Source organism: Branchiostoma belcheri, unplaced genomic scaffold, assembly GCF_001625305.1.
Source record: "Branchiostoma belcheri isolate BF01 breed outbred unplaced genomic scaffold, Haploidv18h27 scaffold31, whole genome shotgun sequence".
NCBI lineage: Eukaryota > Metazoa > Chordata > Leptocardii > Amphioxiformes > Branchiostomatidae > Branchiostoma > Branchiostoma belcheri.
In genome coordinates, this window is record NW_017803921.1 from 872,857 (window position 1) to 895,319 (window position 22,463).

At 41.1% G+C, this 22,463-nt stretch overlaps 1 protein-coding gene across 1 annotated transcript in view; it reads right to left on the reverse strand.

The window, feature by feature from the left end:
- The window catches only part of LOC109474597, a 22,943-nt gene extending 782 nt beyond the window's left edge, over positions 1-22,161 (reverse strand). Inside the window, exons 1-4 of the mRNA XM_019774936.1 lie at positions 21,936-22,161; positions 1,687-1,819; positions 1,201-1,340; positions 707-845 (exon numbers count right to left, since the gene is read on the reverse strand). Coding sequence (XP_019630495.1) covers positions 707-845; positions 1,201-1,340; positions 1,687-1,819; positions 21,936-22,146 — 623 coding nt within the window. The 5' untranslated portion in view covers positions 22,147-22,161. The remainder of the gene's footprint in view (positions 1-706; positions 846-1,200; positions 1,341-1,686; positions 1,820-21,935) is intronic.
- Between the last annotated feature and the right edge of the window lie 302 nt (positions 22,162-22,463).

A 22,463-nucleotide genomic window follows, 5' to 3' on the forward strand; every position in this document is an offset into this window, starting at 1 on the left:
TACTAAGTACCTAATACCAGCCCAGAAAAGAACAAGAAATAGCCATGCATTCAAGTACCAGAGTTATTGAGGTGTTCAAAAATTAATTCTCTCCTAGAACAATCGCGGAATGGAACTCGCTGTCACCAAGTACAGCAGGGACATTATCACTAGATAGCTTTAAACAATATTTAGAGTTAGATTTCAATTTTTTTTTTTCATTTTATTAAGAATAGTCAACATAGCAGGGGTACATAGTACTCCTGAATTGTGTGGACTTTACAATTACATATTATTAAGTATAAGAAACGCACAAGACAGTTACGTACAAGAGTGGGACATGAAACAAAAGAAAAGAACACTATGTCTGCATATGGCTATTGTACAGTCTGATTGTGCAGTGGAGGAACGAGTTATACAGTCTGTTTGTCCGTGCCTTGGGCACCGTGATTCCCCCAGAGTTCCTCAAACACCTCCCTGTGCTGTCCGACCTGGCTCCTGGTACCAAATCATGTGGGTGGTCAGGGCTGAGCATACGCTTGAGCAGCTTGACAAGGGTTCAAGGGTTAGGTGTAACAAGTCGTTGGTGTAATGTAGCCAGCTGCTTCCGTGCCGTGTACCTGCGAAGCTGTTGTGTTAACGCTGAAGGACAGGTACACCGCCTAAACAGATACAAAATGTTCTATCTGGATGTCTAACCTTCATGCAAAACTAGCTGTGATTTTACCTGCATAGCCTGTGGTCTGCATGGTTGTTCTGGTACATCATGATGAGTCCCCGGGTACAGTCCTGACTCTCCTCCGTGTACCTGGCGTCACACGGGTTGGTGTGGTACTCACTGAAGTCAATCGGTCCCAGACCCGTACCTAAAGGGATTCAATTTGAAAGATTATTTGCAAGTTCTTGCCTGAAGGTGACATGTAACTATAAGTATGTGGACTACATAGATGAGACTTACAATAGACTTACACAAGCAGTACCGGTACTGTCTACTACTGTAAATCCTGATTGAAGTATGCATCTTGATTAAAATATGCACAATGCTCTATGGTTGGAGACAATTCTGCCGGTCTGACATGTAAACTGAAAGAACTCAAATCAAATATGCTCCCTTTCTATGCATAAGGACGTAACAAACATGCAGAGATTGCTGGTAGTATATCGAGAGAAGTTGGGTTTAGCTTCAGGTAAAAGTTAGAAATGAAGAAGCAGATGAAATACCTTCACAGAAGGCCTCCTGTGAGGGGAACTGAGTCATGATACTGCTGACCTCGTGGTTGAGCTGGTCTCCCTCGTACAGATCCACGTAACATCCTCGGATCTCCTTCCAGTAACAGAACTCTGCCTCTTTGTACCTCAGGCTGGATAACAAAGGAATTTTGTGAACACGATAAGACAGAATAAGAAAGGGATGGATAAGAGAGGGTTTAAACCACACTGCCGTATATCCATGAAAAATTTCATCAGTCTGTCTTGAGAAAAAAAATCTTGGGGGAAAACATAAATGCATCCAAATGACCACCAACAGGCACTTTCAATCCCGTGATTTGCCTCTCAAAATGTGGGAAATTGCATTTTTAAAGGACCCCCTAGATTGCAAGCACTCTCTCCCTAGGTCAAATCATTAACTTGGTGACAGAAAAAAATTTTGAGCTGGCTAGAGCCTAGGATGGCACCCATGCAATCTCAAGAACTTTCAGAACTCACCCACAGTCCCCCTCTGGGTCTTTCCTCATGGCTGTGAAGAAGTGATTGTCACAGGTGAGCAGTTTGAGGATGTAGGGCTCCAGGTCACATGTTCCGATACTGTGGGACTCGTACTGGCCACTCACGTACGCCACTGTAGGAAACAACACAACACGAGTCAACAAAAAGGAAAAATGAAAGTGATCTAGATTCAGCACAGCAAATGGAAGAGTTAATCCACCAAGCTGCTATGAAGCTGGTGTTACATCGAAGGGCGGTTATACCTGCTATACAGAATTGACTTTTTTTTTCTAATTGGCCCAAGTATTAAGGAGTCTGTAGTAGCCACCAGTGTCTACTGTGACATTTCTTCAAGTCACTTCAGTGATCACTATAAATGGGTTGACTGTATGAATAACCAAACTTTTTTTTTACATGGACCAGTCTTCTCTTTCAGATCCAGTGACATCTTTTACCGGTATTTGATCTTGGTTTATCATTGGTAGAAAAGTTACCAAAGCCTCTAGTTTCTCCTGACCTCCCAGCAGAGTTCAGCATCAGAAGGTTTCCTGAGGAAACGGTGAGTCCTGCCTCGCCAAACATGGACAAAATAACTTTCCACAACAACTACAGCAGAACTCCCAGGCGGAACAACACCAGCTTCCTGCTCACAACTCAAAACGTGTTCTGTGTGCTCTATCATTTCTGACCTTGACTGGGTATGCCTTTTTTTTTTCATAAGGCCACACTGACTTACACTGTCTAGTTTAACTGTGTTGCCTGGGTACTCTGCCTTTACGTGTTGCGTGCAACTGCAGTAAAGCCTGGAGACCAGGCTAGAGACCTGGAGACCACATGAGTGCACTCTCTGCTTGAAGTGTTACATGTAGCCCTGGGAAATGCCTGAAAAGTAGACTAGAGACCTGAGTAAACTATCTGCCTGAAGTGTTGAAGCCTGAAAACCAGGCTACATACTGAGTGGCAGAGAGTGCACTATCTGCCTGTTGTGCGTAGCCCTGGGGAGAGCCTGAAAACCAGACTCGAGAGCTGAATGCACTACCTGCCAGTGTTGCGTGCAGCCCCGAGAAAGTCTGAAACCGAGGCTAAAAGACCTGAATGCACTATCTGCCTTGCTGTATGCAGCCCTGAGAAAGCCTAGAAACCAGGCTTAAGACCTGTACACTACACGATTTCTCTGCCTGTAGTGTTGCATGCAGCCCCGGGTAAGCCTGAAAACCAGACTACAGACCTGAGTGCACTATCTGCCTTATGACAAGTATTGCATAAAGCCCCAAGGAAGCCTGGAGACTTGGCTAAAGACCTGAGTTCACTATCTGCCTTGCTGTATGCAGCCCTGAGAAAGCCTGAAAACCAGGCTAAAGACCTGAGTGCTCCAACTGGGTTGATCTGTTGACAGAAACACTGCAGGACGTCCAGTCATGGGGAACAAGAAGGGGATTTCATCAACTTATAAGGTTTACATGTGGTCACTGAGAGATTTATACTGCAATGGGAGCTGCCACTGAGTTTACAGTCAAAATGTATTTTCTGGAACAGCCTATGTTCTGACACCCCTATATATTCCGACATAGGGATAGGGTTGTCTGAACATAGGTTGAGTTGTTACAATATAGGGGTGTTGGGACATCAAGGTGTAACCATACTTTTCCAGGTGAAATCTCTTTCCAGGTAGCATCTAAATATGTGGAAAATTCTGACTTTAAATTTTGAACATGAAAGTTTCTCTTTCCAAAAAAGCTTTTTTGCTATTAAAGAGGATGACAACCTGAGGATGATCAAGATGAACTGATCCCATGTGTAAAGAACATGACAGGTGACTCAGAAGTCAGGAACAATCAACTTTTGACTCACATGTATGGCTCATTTTGTGGACTTGGGCCAGACACGTAACAACTACATCTATTCCTCATGATGACGCAAAAACCTTGTTCAGTACTCACACCCAAATTCCACATGACGTCAAACTTCTGTTATGCATCACGACACACCTGCTGTATTTCCATGGATTAACCAGGAAGTATACAGATAAGAACGAGGCAGATACAAGGAAGTGGTTCTATATCACTTATTAAGCGTGCTCATGACTTAATAGTAAATTCAGGCAGCTCTTGTGTAAAGTTCTGGGAACGACTTGGAATCATTGGAATGTTCTTTTGTATGGGGTGTCTGGCAAAACTAGTCTGTGGATCTTGGATGCTCTATCATGATTTTTGGTAATCTGTGTTCAAATACACCACACTAAGAATTTTTCAACACTGAATTTAGGATAAGAAATAATGTATGACATGGAATAAAAGCAGTTTCAGTTTCAGCAACCAATTACACTTCACAAAGAAATCAAGGGCTGTCTTCTACAATTAATGTTGAATTACAATGGTTTGCTATGCCTCGCGGAAAAAGGAATGCACACCCCTCATAAGAACATCTGCGTAATATCAGTTGATGTCAGATAATGACATTAACAGCAATGTCATCATGAGAAAACCTTGTGACTCACTGATATGGATTAGTAGCTGGGCTCCCCTTTTAGGTGATAAAGTCTAAAGTAATCATCGTCAGTAATGGTATTAACACTGTCGGAATGTGGGTATTTACGTCAAGGCTGACGGGACAGACAAGGAAATGGCAAAGCCTTCAGGAATGGTGTCTGACACATGTTCTCAGTTCTGGTAAATACATAACTTGATAAGAGCGTTGAAAACTCATGATGTTGATGATGATGATGATGCACTGTGTATAAAAACTAGTGGATATTGACGTCAAGACTGACAAGATAGAACAGGAAATGGTAAATCCTTCAGGAATGGTGTCTGACACGTGTTCTGAGTTCTGGTAAATACATAACTTGATAAGAGTGTTAAAAACTATGAAAACTCGTGATGATGATGATGATGCACTGTCCTTTTTGAACAAATTTTGTTCGTCTAGTAGAGTCTAGTCACCAAGTACTGTATTCTCAGTAGCTTAGAGGTACATGTACATTGTAGGTGTGCAAAGGTTAGTTGTGACAGCTAGCATGTTCAATGTAATATAACCATCTGCTACAACAAGCTAAGACAAAGTTGGTATCATGCCAAGGGGTTATACCAGTTGAACATCGTGCCATGTGCAGAGGATTTTCGTGACAGGCTGCAGCCCGGAATTCAAAGTCTTACACAAGGAAAATAAACTGACCGTACTGCTGGTGGATTACCCAAAATGCACTGTCGGACATGTGTCGAAATGTCCAAATAAGGGCATGAATGGTGCTTAACAAGGAACAATCCAGACTCAAAGTTATCAAATGATCTGATAAGGGAACTCAAAGGAAAACAGACCTTGGGAAAAGCAATTAATTTCTTAATGCTTCTAACAGCTTAGTGCAAGGCTACATCAGTTCACTTCCTTGGTTCTCACACCTTCTAATCTAACCTGTCTTCTGTAAAAATGAAGCAAGAAGTCGAAGATGAAAATAGCAGGCCTTCTAGTATATGATTGTCTCTTAGCACCCCTATGATCAATTTGGACTCTCCAACCATAAGCTTTTATTTCCAAGAAGTACGTAAAATCTGCAAGATTTTTTACCCATCCATGAACCAACAAACTGAACTGTCATGGCCCAACCCCACTGACTAGGGCTGTCCTTGTACTGACATGTTAGCAGTTTCCTGTGACTATAATGATTCAGACCAAACAGTGGTGTAACTAATTACATGTGTTAATTAGTTGTCAGATTGGTGTACTGGCTTCTTTCAAAGAGGTCGTGAAGGCATAGCTATCAGTACAAAACTGTTGAGGGTCATGAGCACAGAACACTGAGGGGTTATGGATTGACGTCTGATGTCTTTCTGATCAGTAATGTAGCTATAGACCATGAAATTTACACAAAATCTATGTAACAAGTTGCGAGTGTTATGCATGTCCAAGTGATACAATTTCAAAGACAATCTAAACTCTACTACTGGATATGTTATAGAGGTTACGTCCACACATTTTGAGTGACATCCATCACTCTTCTTCAATACTATATCTATTTTATATTGTTAATGTTGACCTGGATGTCAAACCTTCATCAATTTGAAAAAGCCAACTATTTTCATACAAATGATGTAACATCATTGAATGCAGTACAATATTTGGTACCTATAAGTCCTGGCTATTGGCAGTTGATTTTGTGTATTTAATTTGTTTCATAGTCTCTGCACTCTGACAACTTAACATGCATTTGATCCTGAGCAGAACGTCCAATCACAACATATGGAGATCTGCCATACAATCTTCACATGCACTAGAAGGTATCACCATGCACATTCACCACCCCAGCCTTAGAGTTCAAAATCACAAGAGTATGTTTTTAATTTCTTTAACGACCTTTCCAGCTCCATATGCCTTTGAGCGTGGTTCTTTGAGAAGAAACATGTTCCTGAACTTGGAGTCTTGACTTTGTCAATGTCACCTTGAAGGTCCCAAAGGTTTTATGGGTTGGTGGTGTTTGGTGGCAAAGTTACTTCAGCAGAACATATATCAACTGTATTGTAAACAACAGTGTTTTGTGTAAAAACATGTGTATGGAGACCCTACTTGAGTATGTTTTGAGTAATGTTTATAAGGTTATGGAACTGGAAGTCACTTTTTGTTTAAACAACTTTTTAGGAGACAACATTCTAAAGTAAAGAAAATAAGGGTTTTCGTATCAGTCTTATGGTCTTTGTGGGCAGACTTCCAGCTCCAGCCTGGTGTATTGACTGCTGTACCATATGACAAGTTAAAGACAAGACCATGCCAACCCTTGCTACCCCCTGTATAGCTGACTGTACAGTGACTGATGCACACCTGTATGGCACTAAGGGCAGTGCCGTTCTCTCCTCACCCCAGCAGAAACACTGCAGCAGAACTGAGGGCTGATATTTACTGCCTACCTCAAGATAAAGCCTGTCTGGCTGTCTTCCTTTGTTAGAAACATGGAGGAAAACTGCTTTTGATCTTACAGTGTTCTCTGACAGGCTAGGAGACTGGTGAAGACCTTTACTTAGATGGTCCGTCAGATAACTTCTACTTAGTTAACCTCTGGTATAATGAGGGTACATGTACTGCTGATGTGACTTATGTGTGGTACTCACTGGCAGATGACAGCATGGTTTACTACACTGATCAAAGCTTTGCAGAAAAAATCTGGCCAGTGGCCACCATTCATAATGATGGGGAAAATTTTGGCTTGTGCAGTGACACTGCTTTGGGCCTTTGGCAAAATATTCAATTCCCATAATACTAGTAATGCCAGATACAATGGGTGTCCATAGCTAGAAAAGGAAGAATACCAGGCTTACAACATTCTATCATAAGCATTTCCTTCACAAATCTAAACGATGCAGGACTTCAATATTTTGAAAAACTGAAGAAAATTGACAACACATGAAGAGTAATCAAACTGATGCACATCTCTGGAGCCTGAGGCTGTTACCATGGTGACGGGTGACCCCACAGTGGTGACCTCTCAGGGGGGGTCACCTGGTTTGACTTAGGACCAGCATTTGAGTTCAATTTTCTCCAAATTGCAGGCCAAAAAATCAGGTCAACTAAAATCTGTGCTTATTCATCTTTGCCTTGCCAATTTCAATCAACCTAAAAGTTATAGGTATCCTAAAGGATTACCATCAACCATCATGCTAGTAGATGTAAGTCTAACCATGGTCTAACTATAGAATAGATAAAACTTCTTCATGACCTTGATGTGAAGAAAGAACACATTGCCAAGGTCAGACCACCTGTGTACATGACCACTCATGAATTGGTCCTTGGAGACAACCTCCCTCTAGTCCTTCAGAGGGGTTCTGTGTATGGGTAGCCTGGGTTCCAGACCCATAGCACACTGGACACAAAATATCTCAGTGAGCCAGGGATGGGTAATGTTTTTCTCTAGAACATTTCATTATTAGTTCTAATCTAAGGAAAACATTTCAGGCTCCCAAATCTTTTAGATTTACTGAAAACAATTTGATGAAGTTGATTTTTTACAGGAAAGTTCCCAAGTGAGCCTTAAATTTCTTTCAACTTTCCCACTACTGGCCCCTGATCTCCTGACAAAAACATCCAAACACCCTGCAAACACTGACACTTACAGCTTGTCACCTACATGTTCCACAGACAGTTCACACCTTGTGCTGAAGTGCACCATTTGGCAGCTAAAGCTTTGCAATGTTTTCATGATCATTTGATGAACCCCAGAAGAAAGCGACAAGCTCATAAACTCAAAGCAAGAAGATTTAGAGAAAGGAAGGAGGTCTAGAGAAAGATGACTTGCTTCAAGCAGATATTGTAGGCAGCTGTTAAGTTTTCTGACTGACTAGCTCTTCTGACAGTCCTCTAGAAGTACCCCAAATCTCGAAGCAGATCTTTCAGTGGCAAAGCCACCTGGCAGGACAGTATCTATTAGGCAAGACATTATCTAATAGGCCACAAATGGATTTGGCCAACAAAGAAAAAAGATGTCCCCTCCAACCTCTACTTGGAGAGAAATGTCTTCACCCTACTCCAGGATGTGGAGACTGTAGAGATAGCCTCTACCAGGCACCGCGGATCGCTGGAAAAATAGTAGAAATTGGCCGAAATAAAGGGATAGTATACCAGAGAAGATCCAGGGCCATGGAAGCTCCAACTTGCGACACCAATTGGAGCTTCTATGGCCCTGGATCTTCTCTGGTATACTATCCCTTTATTTCGACCAATTTCTACTATTTTTCCAGTGATCCGCGGTGCGTGGTAGAGGCTATGTAGAGAGACAAGAAGTCTCTTTGAAGTCAGGATTGTTTGAGTGTTGAGGCACTGCAGAAACATACAGCTGTTCTCAATTTTGGGTGATTGTCTACCTTTTATTGGTGGGTTTACCTACTTGAAACCATATATAAAGGCCTAAACCATACGATATAAAAGTTATTAGAAAGTCTGAAATACATTTGTACTAGTAGTCTTTGAAGGTGTAAGAGATGTTTGCAAACTCTAAAGTCAGAGTTTCTAGTTACCTATTGTGTCTTACCAAGGACATTACATACATAGAGACTATATAATGTAGCCTGGCTGAAGCCTACTCTATGGCTTGTGTGTAATTATGACCATGTGTAATGTAGGTAATTGTAGCTGTCAAAGAGTTTTAAAAAGGTGCAATACACACAAGATGCCTGATAGGGGTTGCAAAATATGAAGTAGCTATCACCCCCTCCCCACTCACACAGACAGACAGACACCACTCCCAAAGTAATCATAACAGCCCCCTGCCAGCAGGAAAGAATCAATTATCCCTGGTGGGACTAATCCTTTCCAGATCACAGACTTGACAGTGTAGTAGTTTGTCTGTTAATCCCTGGACAGACAGACAAAACTTCCTTGCAATCTCCTGTATTTGTTCTCCTAGATCAAGCTATTTGATAGATGATTCTCTATCCAGATTTTAAGAATATTTTGTTCAAGAATCATCCATAACCAGAATTACACATTTAGGCCACACCAATTTAATTTGTTGGTTCTCGGATTTTTTCAGAAAAAATATGAAGCGACAGGGCGAAAAAGAATAAAAATAAAAACAGGTCTAGGCATCCAATTATAGCCCCAAATGCTACAATATGAGCCATGAAGTCAACAAAAAAGGCTGGGTTAAAATTTAAAGTATAAATTTTGAACTTTTAATCAAACCACTGCATTGATAGATGGAAAAAACTGTAAAAACTAGGAAGAAAAGGAATTTTCTCAACTGTTGGGGGCAAAATATGAGCATTTTTAAGTTGATTCAGAACCAGAATCTTTTTTTTTTTGCAAATCAGAAAAAAATGAAGAGGCGAATCCGAGAACCAACAAATTAAATTGGTGTGGCCTTATCTACAGATAGATCTAGGAGATATGATGATGGATCTTGAAATACTTGCATACCTGCATTGAAAATTACCTGCACCAGACAAATTTTACCTGCATCAGAAATACCTGCATCAGAAATACCTGCACAGCTCCAAATTTACCTGCACTGACTTGCACATGCAGGTGGTATTTCCAGCATATTTTCCCATGGTCAGTTCAAAGGACTAACAAGCACATGAAAATAATCTGATGTTGACTGACAACAGCAGGAATCCCAAATGAGCCTTGGATTTCTGTCAACTTTACCCTCCACTGGCTTCTGATCTCCAGCTGTACGCCTTATGAAAACATCCCAACACTGCAGGCCACTTGTCACCTACTTGCTACAGTGTTCAACGACAATTCACACCTTGTTGTGAAGTTTACCATTTGGTACTAGTTAATCTACACTGCTTTGCTTTATAAATTAATCTGTAAGTAAAGTGATTTCTATTTACCATTTGGTAGTTAATCCTACACTGATTTGCTTCATAAATGTCTAAGCAAAGTGATTTAACAAATTAATAGACACAATTTACACGTATGCAGAAACCTGACAGTACGAAAACTGCATACACATGCGGATGTACAAAAACTGCAAGGATCAAATTTTTAAAGTGTGTAAATGGGTCTGCTTTGACATACAAATGTACATAAAGAAGATACGTTCAGATCGTATGCCAGCCCTCCAGGTAATGTACAGTCAAAGCAGACCGATTTACAACAGGAAGAATTGTTTACCATCATTTTTCTGCCTACATGTAACTCAGGTATTAATTCGCATGACCTTTCCCCTAAAGGATGTGAGTTTGATGTTAGACTTAGAGACAGGACACTCCCCCTACACAGGACCAATGCCCTTCAAAGGAGAGTCTGATCCCTTTACATCTACATTTACATTCACATTTAGGCATAGGATTTATATTCCCCATGTACCTACTAATATTTACATTTATCATCCTAAAATAATCGCATGACAAAACAGGGAAAGAGGTAAAAGGAGCCGAAAGCATCTGGTAGAAAATTTGACCTTTAATTAATTTCAAAACAACCTCTCAGCACATATTTGGACACTCCCCCTGCCTCCTACATGTACAGGAATGAGTTAGCTCCCCCATAGAGGGAGGATCATCACAGAAAAACATAGGGATTAATGAGTGACATACTAGTAAGGCTTCCTACAACTTTAACATGCAAAAAATGAATACAAGAAAGTAGAAGTACACTACAATGTGATTTGACTAAACAAGTGTTCAGGGGATTTTGTCCTATGATGCACTTTATGGGGTTGTTAGAGGGTACTGCAGATGAAGATGAAGACTTTAAAATATCTGGGATGAATTGTTTTCTTTGATGCAAATGTGTACACAAGACTCAAACAAATTTGATTGGGCACAGCCCCAACACTGGCATAAGGATAGGTAGGGTTACTGTTGTCGAAACAAACATGTACTATGATGTAGGTTGAGTTGTCCGAACATTGATCTGCAGATGTGTTGCAACAAAGGGGTGCATAGGGGTGTTGGAACATACATGCAGGGCCAGTGCATCAGCATTTCTTTACTTTTTGACTTCTGGGGGTGGGGGGTGGTGGAATATCAGCATGTAGTTGACTTGAGGAACCAGGAATGGCACAGGAAGACAACCTCTTGGTCCCCGTCCATCATCAGAGGTCCTGACAGGCGTTATCATCACCTCAGTCTCCACCCTGGGCACCAGTCTCCAGTCTAGACTCCACACACTTCACAATCACTTGTTTGGACTACAGTAAACTCCTGGTACAGCTATACTAGAAGTAGGACTGTTACAGTACTCCAACCCACACCTTAAACATGTTCATGTCTTCTTAATATTTCAACTCAGAGAACAATCCATACAGATTAGAATGCCCACACTTCACAATCATGACAATGAGTTGTTTGGACTACAGTAAACTCTTGGTACTGAAAGTATCAGCTACACTGGGCTGCTACAGTACTCCAACCCACCCCTAACAATCCACACAGATAAGACTCCCAACACTTCACAATGAGTTGTTTGGACTACAGTTAACTCTTGGTACTGTTATGCCAGCTACACTGGGACTGCTACAGTACTCCAACCAGTGTTCTAGCCAGCCTCAATTTTGTCTGACATAACATCATCTAGAGGGCCGAAGCCAGGTGTCATGCCTCTGGAATTTTGAAATCTTGACCCTCTGAAATGCTATTTCTAGCACTTTGTCATGAGCAGCACAATGACTTGTTTGGACTGCAGTAAACTCTCAGTGGACTGCAGTAAACTCTCAGTACTGGTACCAGATAGTGTACACTGGCACCGTTACCTCAAGATGTTTCATTTCCCATGATTTGTCTCTTCTTAACAGTTACTTATATCAGGTATGCTGATTGAAAAGCCAGACTGAACAGAAAATGTCTGGGCCACAGCCTACAAGTATGTGAATAAATGATATGCCAGCATGTAACATTGATCAGTCTATCCTACATGACATTGCACAACTCCTGCTTACTAGTTTGGCTGGTATTAGTGGTAACCAGCCAGATAGGGCATGACTTCTTGACAAACAACACATGTACAATGGTACAGATTCAGTTGTACTAGCGGGTAATTAAAAACTTAAACTAAAATTTCTAAATCTGATCTTTAAATGATATAGCTATAGCAGGTAGACTTGGGGACATTTTTATTGGGGGGGATATTTTTTATTGGATATGCAGCCATAAAAGGTGCTTATTTAGTCGTTATACCCTCAACGGCGTAGCGAAACTGGTGTACGACTCCATAACTGTGGTTTCCACTTCCTGATGAAGTTCCTGTGTTTACATGATGCAGACTATCAGCAGCCCCTGCCTGTAACAGAAGGGGGGGGGGAGTTCCACACCACTTAACATGGAACTGACAGTGGATCTGACCTTCCCAGCAGGAAGTTGAAACCACAGATGCGATGTAACAAATGTCTTAAGTCTCTCACTAGAAGACTGGCAGATTGTTCTTGCCTCCTATTTCCTTGCCAAGATGAACTTCCAACAGCATTGTGTGGGGGAGAGAAATCAAGTTTTCATCTGTCAAAACAGTTGTTTTCATTGGGAAGTGAAAATGGGAAGAAGCCAAGTTAACCCAATACAGAGAATTATTAGAGATATTCATCTAATGAAGGAAGGAATGGATAGATCTTGTCCCCATATAAAGTGGCAAAAACAAATCCTTCAACTTCAAGCTTACAAAGACTTACTTGACCCACACATACTTATGTCAAGTGCCTGTTGTCCTCAGCTTTCAAGAGACGCTGATAGATTTAGCAACATGAAAAATGATCACACATGAATGGTTAGTTACAACATGTGTAGTATAGTAACACATGTAACAGGTCCCATATATTGTATATGTTAACATTCAACTTATATATATACATGTAACAACAAAAACGTACTTCACAAAACCTTTGAATCAAAATATTATCCACGAATATATGATGAGTTTTAATTTTTTCCAGTCTATCTTGCATCATTTGGGATTATCAGAGAGTGTCATTTGTAAAACTTGCTCTTATCAGAAAAGGGAGTGACTCGGCTTTAAAAGCATGACAACTTTCTGTACTATTTATTTTTCTTAGCCGACTTCCTGTGTACTTAACTACAAGTTATAGGTGTGACCTTGTTTCTTAGAACATAGGTTCCACCCCAGGAACTTTAAACTAAGTCTTGCCTGTACATGTAGGTGTGTATAGTTACACAAAATGACCACCTGTCCATTGTGGATACCTGCTCTGGTCCCTTGGATTATTTTGTGTATTGTTTCAACAGTTAAGAATCTTTTCTGTAGTGGCCAAAAAAGAAAGCCCAATAAAATACACATCAAAATGCATAAGCACAAGCCAAAACCTCAGGTTGGAGAGTACTCTACTACTACAATTCATTGATACCATCAACGTGACGGGCATGGACCTTGGTACCACACTTTCCTGTGTTAAGAGCAGATTAGACTAACTATTTCCTACAGCTCACTTGTGCAAGAAACCTTTCTTGTTGACGTAAACACGGTCACACACGTAGTTCTCTCACACTTGTGATTTTTAAGTGACCAGGTACAAACAAGTCAGTTGCTACAAAAACAGGAATCGCCACTCTATGGCACATCCTGCCTCGGAAAACAACAAACACTTTTTTTTAACTGGTTACAAAAATAGCTTGGCAAGGAATCTAGAAAACTTGGCTTTGTGACCAAAAGATGGTTAAAAAGTAATCCTTTCCTTCCATAATGGAACGATGCTAACTTTTAAGTTAACATAATGCTAACTGTTAACCACACATGTGGCGTCGTGTGGTGTAGTGGTACATCACTGGACTATGAAACGGGGAGACCCGGGTTCGATTCCGTGTCGTACCCGAACAAGTCCGAACATGCGCCCCGACGTTGTACCCTTGGAAAAGGTACTTTACACGACTTTCCTCACTTCACTCAGGTGTAAATGAGTACTTAGCTTCGGCTAGGGACGTCCCTCGGATAGGACGTTAAATGGAGGTCCCGTGTTTGGGAGAGCCACACCCCACGCACGTTAAAGAACCCACCGCACTTATCGAAAAGAGTAGGGGACCTTCCCGGTGTGAGTGGTTCAAACCTAACAATCTGGTTTCGGGGTTGACATCTTTGAAAAGGTGATAGTCACCTGTTATGTCAATCCTTCCACAAATGTGGTAAATCTTAATAAAATAAAATAAAATAAAATAAAATAAAATAAAATAAAAAACTGTTCATTCCCTTGGTTACTAATTAGGATGATGACACTAGTCCTTAAATGTGTTGACAACAAATAGAAGTAGTTTTCATGTTTTGGTACTGATGCCGAGATCTACCCATTATACTATCAAGGTTAGTTTTGTGTCCACACCCAGACTCTACAGTTGATACTGTATAAAGAAAGTCTGGGTTTCGCGCAGATGCTGTAGGTTGTGCTGACGTGGTGTGGTTCTCTTCCAGTTGTTGGATTCAAACTCTTGACCTTCAAGTACTAGCTTGAGTGTCAGCCTTTTTAGCTTTCGTCCACTCCCCACGATCCGCTACCGGTAGCAGATCGTGGGGATCCGGAACGGACGAAAGCTAAAAAGGCTGACACTCTGGCAGGCTATCGCAGTCCAGTAGCAGGATTACTCATCCCTGGAGCCCTGATGTTGTGCTGAGTAAGAGGAAGACCCCGGTGCTGTTTCCTCCACTTGGAGGGGAGAACCGGAATGTGGAGCAGCGCTGCGAGGAAATCCCATGATCCTCTCTGCTTGGAGGACTTCCCATCTGAATCCTTGTGACAGTGACTTGTCAATAGCCTCTACCAGGCAGGCAAACATACATGTAGTCTCCACCAGACTCCTTTGCAGGCTGAGTAACCACTAGTAGAAATCGGCCTAAAAAGAGAATTTCATTGGCCAGAAGGGTTGAGCAGGCAAATAGACCCTCTCTGGCCGCCCAACTCCTCTGGCAAGTGATATCCCCTTTTAGACCAATTTCTACTATTTATTCAGCCTGCAAAGGAGTCTGATGGAGACTAAGGCCAACAAGTTACGATGCATTGCATACCTGACTTTTTGGCAAATGAACTTTATGCTTACTTATGATTGCTTTCATGTCATTTTATCATTCTTGACCAAATTACTCATCCATGTTTATTCCAGTCAAATTTAGATTCAATGCCAAATCTTGTGTAGCAACTGTATTGTACATTAAATTTAGAAGTGTTTTGCAAACATGTACATAAATGGATGTTTATGTACTGAGTCTCTCCCCTGCCAATGATGATGTATTTCCAAGGTGTTTGAACACAGCACCAGCCTCACCCCAGCTCAAGGAGTGTAGTCTCAACAGAGAAGTTTTCTAAGGTCACAGACTTTGTTACCATGGCAACAGGGCCAAGGTCAGTCCCGATGCAGTGACCTTGCCCAGCCCTGTCTCCCGGCATTGAAAGGAACATTCGCTTACGTAATCTCATGAATCATTCCTGGGAGCAGGTCTAAGATGTGACAGCTGTCTTCTTGGAGACATTCTTAAGAGTCTTATTATGCTCCATCTGTTCAAACTTTAATGAAGTTTTTCTTCCTTGGGTGATTAGAGGTGGACTTGGGAGGTCAGATGTTGCGGTTGCCAACAACAGATCCGACCTTGAAGACGGGAGATTAACGAACGAAGGCGCCACAGCGGGAGACGTGGCACTTATCACAGAGGGTCTGCATGCCTTTTACTGTGAGGTGTTACGTGTAGCGAGAAATTTTTAATTACTGTTAATTGTAGCTGGTCACTTGAATTCAATGTGGAGCGTAGTTTTGAAATACTTCACAGAGCATACTTTGGTTGCTTCAAATCCACGTACAATGTTTATATCCTGAATTCATCGTTAATCATTATTGGGCAATTCTTTGTATCCTGCAGTCAAACGTCATGATCAGATTGACAAAAAATAATACTGGAGCGTCTAAGGTCCGCAGTTTTGCCAGGCACCGGGCACCCCGTTAATACAAAAGAACATCCCAATAAAGTCGCGTCCAAAGTCTTACGCAAGAACAACTGCATTTTCGCCAGCGTGCGTGAATTTACTGCATTGTCGAAAGTCCTAATTGTCATGATCCCCCCATGCAGACCCTCCTGTAAGTCACACTGGAGACATTCTTGTTCAAAAGAAGAAAGAAAGAAAGCCTTGACCTGTGGTGCAGTTTGATGCAGTTCTGGATCATTCATCAACAGTCAGAATTTGTAAAACATCTAGTAAAACATCTGCATGCACATAAGTTATTGTTTTGACATCTCTAAGCATACTAACTAGTAGTCAACCATACCACCTACCGATTTGGTTTAGTGCCCTGAAGTGGTCTTTTGGCCTTGCATTGAAGTGTTTGAAAGGTTGTTTTCATAGAAGCAGAATGCAGATATTTTTCCAGTTCAAACAAGGGCAATGGCATTACATAGAAAAGGACTGGGCATGGCATTAGTCCCTATCCAATCCTGTGAAAAAAGGAATTGGTTCAACTTCTTACTTGCACTGCTACCTACGGTACCTGCCTAAATACTCATGCCTTGCTCCTTTTACTATGTACAGACCTTCCACTCAAATATTGTTACTCCGTGAAGGAGGTCAGGACCTCCGGACGGAGTGTTGTAATCGGCTGATTTTTCATGTTCGCAGTCAAAACACTGGGTTCTCTTTGTGTAATCGGCACGCAATTTGATACGCCGTCTGCGGGCATGCCCGTGTTGATGCACGAATGTGTATTTTTGCCGTTGCTGCTTTCGCGGTCAATGTAATATCGCAGACGCACCCCTACAATTACGAGGCGAATTGGAACGGTCCAGAAAAACGCGTTGTTTGGAATAGCGGGGGGGAGGTAAAAGTTCATGCAGATACGGGGTGGTTTTTAAAAGTGGTTCCAGATGTTTTTGCCCATGGTTAAGAGATGCCAAGTTTTTTGGAAGATGTTCGCAGACAGAACGCATTCTGCCGTACGTCGCATATCTGTGTAATTTCGCATGTGGTGTTGCATTATGTCCGGGATGATGCACGTCTTTTTATTTTTACCGTAGCTGTTTTGATATTGGAGTAAATGCATATTTTAGAAACATCCCTACTTTTACAATCCTGTGGAATAGGCCGTAGGTTTAGGCAGTTGTCTGGTAGCAGAGGTACTGTAAGCAGATATCCTGGTTATCTGGCCGACGGTAGTAACACTCGCGGTGATTACGGCAACTCCAGGCGCGCTTAATTAGGTACAGGCACGGTAAGACGGTGGGGCTGACCATGATAGTCCGATCTTTACCTTCGCCAAGAAGGTTATGTTTTCAGAGGCGTTCGTGTATGCGTGTGTGTGTGTGTGTGTGTGTCTGTAAACACGATAACTTGAGAAGGCCTTGATGGATTGTCTTGATACTTGGTAGGTGGGTAGGTCTTAATGAGACCTCAAAATGATTAGATTTTGGGCCCCCTAGCAGCTTGTTACGGTACTGCAGCTGAACTTCCGGTTTTGATATCTCATGATCCAGATATGCCAGGGTGACGAAATTCAGATGGCACGTAGCTCTTGTGCTGGGAAAGAAGTGACGTGAGTTTGGGCCCCCTAGCGGCTTGCTCTGAAACTGCAGGACTATCTGTTTGAATATATTCAAAAGAGAATAACTCAAGAATCGGTTGACGGATCGTCGTGATTTTTGGTATGCAGGTAGCTTAAGTGATGCTTAATATAATTATGTGACAATTATAAAAATATGGATGTAATTTGCATAATTTATGGAGAAATTCTATAAATCAGCTGCATTCCATCATAGGACTATTGAAGCTTGTCGCATTGGTAATTTTGAACGAGATAAACACAGGCAGATATTGATTATGTAAATGAAGACTTAATTTGCATAATTAATGAGAAAATGTTATAATTCTGTAATGATAACTGCCTGGAATTTCATATTTATGGTCTTTGAAAGTACAGTGAAGGTGAACATCATTAAACATAATGTATTCAAATCAGGACCTCATTTGCATAATTTATGAGGAAATGCTAGAATGGCATTGTTTGTTAATATAAGACTGTCTTTTGGTTGAGAATATGATAAACTGATAAAATTCATAAGAAAGAGGATCCTATTTGCACAAGCAGGGGGAATAATCTATCATTTGTCAGCCATAAAGATTAACATCATTTGGCGAAGGTATGAGATCGGGGAGCTCTAGTTATGTGAATGCAAAGATTGTGTGTGTGTAATTAAAATGAACTTCGAACTTGAAGCACAGTATCTTTACACGCCCTGGGAGCAGTAATGGATTTAGCTCTTTGTATGTTTTATGGTTGTGACGCGCCCTCATTGTATTAACCGTTGCCTAATTTAATATAATGTCTGCACAGTAGGTCTGGCGTTGACGCTTGGGATTTTGTTTAAATATGTAAAACTTCACGGAGGATTGTCACCTATGGCTTCTTGTTTTAATTATTACTGAGAACCAAAGAATTGAATTACTGTGGCCTAAGTACTCGCTAAACGGCTGTTGTATCATGACAGCACTAAGTGCTTTACACGTACATGAAAATGACTCGAATGGAGTGTTAATGACCTCAAAATAGTCTGGGAACTTAAAAGCTTGTAAACTAAATTTATATCAGTCTGAGAGAGCTAGACCACCCCATCTGTACCCTTACAGGGGCAGGGAAAAGTGGGAATGCGAAAAGGTTGAGTCTGGCCTAAAACCAGGCTTAGCCGTGAGGAATTCTATTTCGCTTTTGGATCCAGGCTATAATTAAAATGTATAACAGGTGTCTGGCACAAAACTTTGTGATGTCAACCCTTTAATTGTGTCTGTGTATATAGACTACAGTTGTATTCTGTGTCTGGTGATTTAACTCTGTGTTTTCTATGTGGATTGGTAGAAATCATTGGTAGAAATCATTCTGAAGAAAAGTTGACCTGAAATTTTCATTCCAATGCAATGGACATGTAAACTTTCACCACAAATACCACTACCAGTGCAAAAATATAAGTAAGTCCAATGTTTCCCATTATGTTGGAAATTACATTTCAACTTTGACTAGTTTGCCTCTGAAATTTCTTGCAACACAACATCATAACTTATATTCTTTAAAAGACATTTCCAAGGCCTTCCTTAGCTACTTTCCTCATGCATATGAGGGTCCCCCTGGTCCTATGACTCTCCACATAATGATAATCACATTTTCACGCTGTTTTATAGAGATCAATTACTGGTTTCACACATCCAAACAACAGAGTCAATACTGCTTGTCATTGACAAAAATGCTGAGTTTGGTAAAGACGTTGAAATAACAGAGACAAAACTGTTTGACATTGGAAAATACAGTCCAGGGAAAAAGGACGAATTCCACATGTCTGTGTTATGATTACCACATTCCGGAGGGATTCGGGTTAAGTCTAACCTTGGTGGAAAACTTTCTTCTAATCCTCGGACTATCTTGGAAGACTTATTTTCTTCTATTTAACATTATCTTTCGAAAAGCTTCTTCACAGTTACGTAACTTACATTACTAGCGTACATGCACAAATATCTGCGCCTTAGACCTATCTCTTTCGTATTCAACATTTGTAAACACATTTCACAGTTTACAAAAGGCATAACCTTACCAAAATGCCCTTTCTTTTTCTTCCCTTAATGTTAAACGTTTTCTTTCGAAAAGCTTCTTACTTTCATACATCAAAATCTGCTCCTTAGCTTTCATATTCAACATTCGCGTAGACAAGTTTCACAGTTTTCACAGTTAGAGTACAAAAGGCATAACCTAAACCAAAATGCCCTTTATTCATAACATTGTGAGCATGCATGCCATGTGGCAGCTTTTAACAAGACATTTAAACTGTTGAAGTGGAGATAGTTATTGTAACTAATCAGGCTTTCCAGTGTGTAAGAGGCCATGAACTTTTGGAGTGTAGAACTTGTTTACCGAGTTCTGCCTCGCTGCCAGTGTATATAAACAACAACCACCAAGGGATGCAGATAGTCTTACACAACTTCTAAACAGCTCATGTTGGGACAACCAGGCCAGCTGTGTTACTTACAAGTTACAGAATTAACCTTCCAGTAAAAATGTTTTTCAGAACATCTAGATGCAATTGTTGTGATATTCTAATACAACTGAAAGTTATGGACATAAATGAAATAGTGCATTTTTCACTCTTACCATTTATCATTTAATGTCTGCAAAATATATGGAGAGCTCTGTGTGACCTTGTATCAACGTAGGGCAGAGTTCGACCTTCAAAAATGTTCTCTATGTCAAACAAGACACAAGAGAATGATAGAGAGTGGTTTTAGTTGACAAGCCTGCCCCCCTCCCTCCTAAAATGGAGCCTAATGTTATGAGAAATGGGCCCGCAGACATGTGTCCCTGTTTGACATATCTGTGTCAGGCCACAGTCCCTCATCAATCTTCATCAAGGCAACAACACCACTGTCTTTACTCTTTCATTTGTGTGGTTCACAAAGGATAATGGATGATCATGAAGGAAATCAACCATACAAGTAGTTCATGGCCAAAGAAAAGGGAAAACCAAGCCTTCCACAACTTTAACGATGAAACTGATATGCCCCAATTATGTAACACAATAGGCTACAAATTGACCCCTTTCACAATGACGCACTGTCAGATGACCTCTATTCCAAGAATCTTTTGTGTATTGACTAATAATTGAGGGAAAACCACAACAAAAGACACTGCACTCTGCAGTCAACCAAGTGTTTTTCAAACCATCCCACCTTTATGTAAACCAAACCATCTTGGAGTCGTTGGAGTTGGACAGACATCCTAATCCTAGATCCTTTTGCAGAGCTCTATCAAAGGAAAATAAAGCTGACAACAAAAGAACAACATTACACAATAAAATCTAAACACACAGCAGCCAATTTAGTACAAGAGTTTAGGCCAAGCTTGCAGGGTGGGCCAGGGTCAGACAGGGTTCAGCACTGAAAAGCTCTTAGCCATCAAAATTGGCTGACCGCCCTTGACACAAAGTAAACAAAGACTCCTGGTAGGACCAAGCACCTAATTGAATTGTAATATATAGGTTGCCCTTCCCTGCATCAACTAAAGACAAGATAAATTACATAGTGAACTGCTGCTTTACAGTTCACAGAAACTTGAAATTCAAACTTGTCAAAAGAGTCTATGAAATAAATCATTCTACTTTAGTTTAAACCAAAGTTTTAAGTATACACATCCCCTTTCCAGTAAGAATTTCTATAACACTATTTAATCTTAGCATGGATGAATTAACATTTTCCACAATGACCGGATGAGTGAGTGACCGGGCAAAAACCTTTCAGAGAGACTCAAGACGAAACCCTTCAAACTTCTGACTCATCATTTTGAGTGACAATTCCTCTATCTAAAGTTTGTGTTTAGTCTTCAAATTCTTCACAAATTAACATACAGATGTGCTTGTGCATCGTGTCTAGTATACTGTGCCAAAGACATTAAAAAAATCTGACTTGTTAGATTTTCTACCAGGAGACAAAAAGTTTACAAAGCCAGCCCTCCCTCTGACATTTGATCCTGCCAGATTGACCCAACTGCAAACATCTGTGATGATGAGCTTTTATCTGTGTCATCTGCAAATCATTAATGATTAAAGCACCCTATTTTTCCCTTCCACCAGTAGGAGCCTGCATTTATAAATCTAAAACACCACTACAGTAACCTATCCCAAGTCTCACAAACTGCACATACCAGTTCCAAACCCACAAACTTCTTAACTTGAACTCCAGATCTAACAAACTTGTCTACGCATAATCCTAACCATCCCTGGCTTTACCAAACCATCTGTGGTGTTGCAATTATACCATTCAAAAAGAATCCTCCTGAATTATGCAGAACTCAAAGCTTAGAAGTACTTACCAAAAGGCAGGAGAAGTAAGACTGTGTAGAGTAGCATCCTGAGAGTAGAATCCGAGGTTGACTGTTGTCTGGGTCCTGTGTGAGAGTGTGTGTTGGTTCCCTGCTGCCCGGCAGTCAAATGAACCCCTGGCTGGGAGGCAGGGCTGGCTGGCCCCTCTGCCTGAGTTCCCAGGAGGCAGTGCAGGAAGCATATGGTAATAGTTTCCGACATCCTGTGACACACACCGTGGTAGCAGATTACAGCTCCTGACTGGCTTTGAAGTCCCAGGCTTTATTTGGGGCTTCAAAGGGGGGAGATTCAGGGTTGACCAGGGGGTAGGGGTGGGGCTGGTCTGATTTGTAGACTTGAGATCATTAGGAGTAATTATCGGGAAGTGCCATGACTAAATGGTGGAATGATATGAGGGTGGAATTTCTATATTGCTCTCGTGGGAGACTTCTATTCACTTTGAAAAAAATTGGCCGTACTTTTGTTGGGATGTTCCATCTATCGTTGCAGGGGTGGTTGTGATCTTTTTAACCCATATA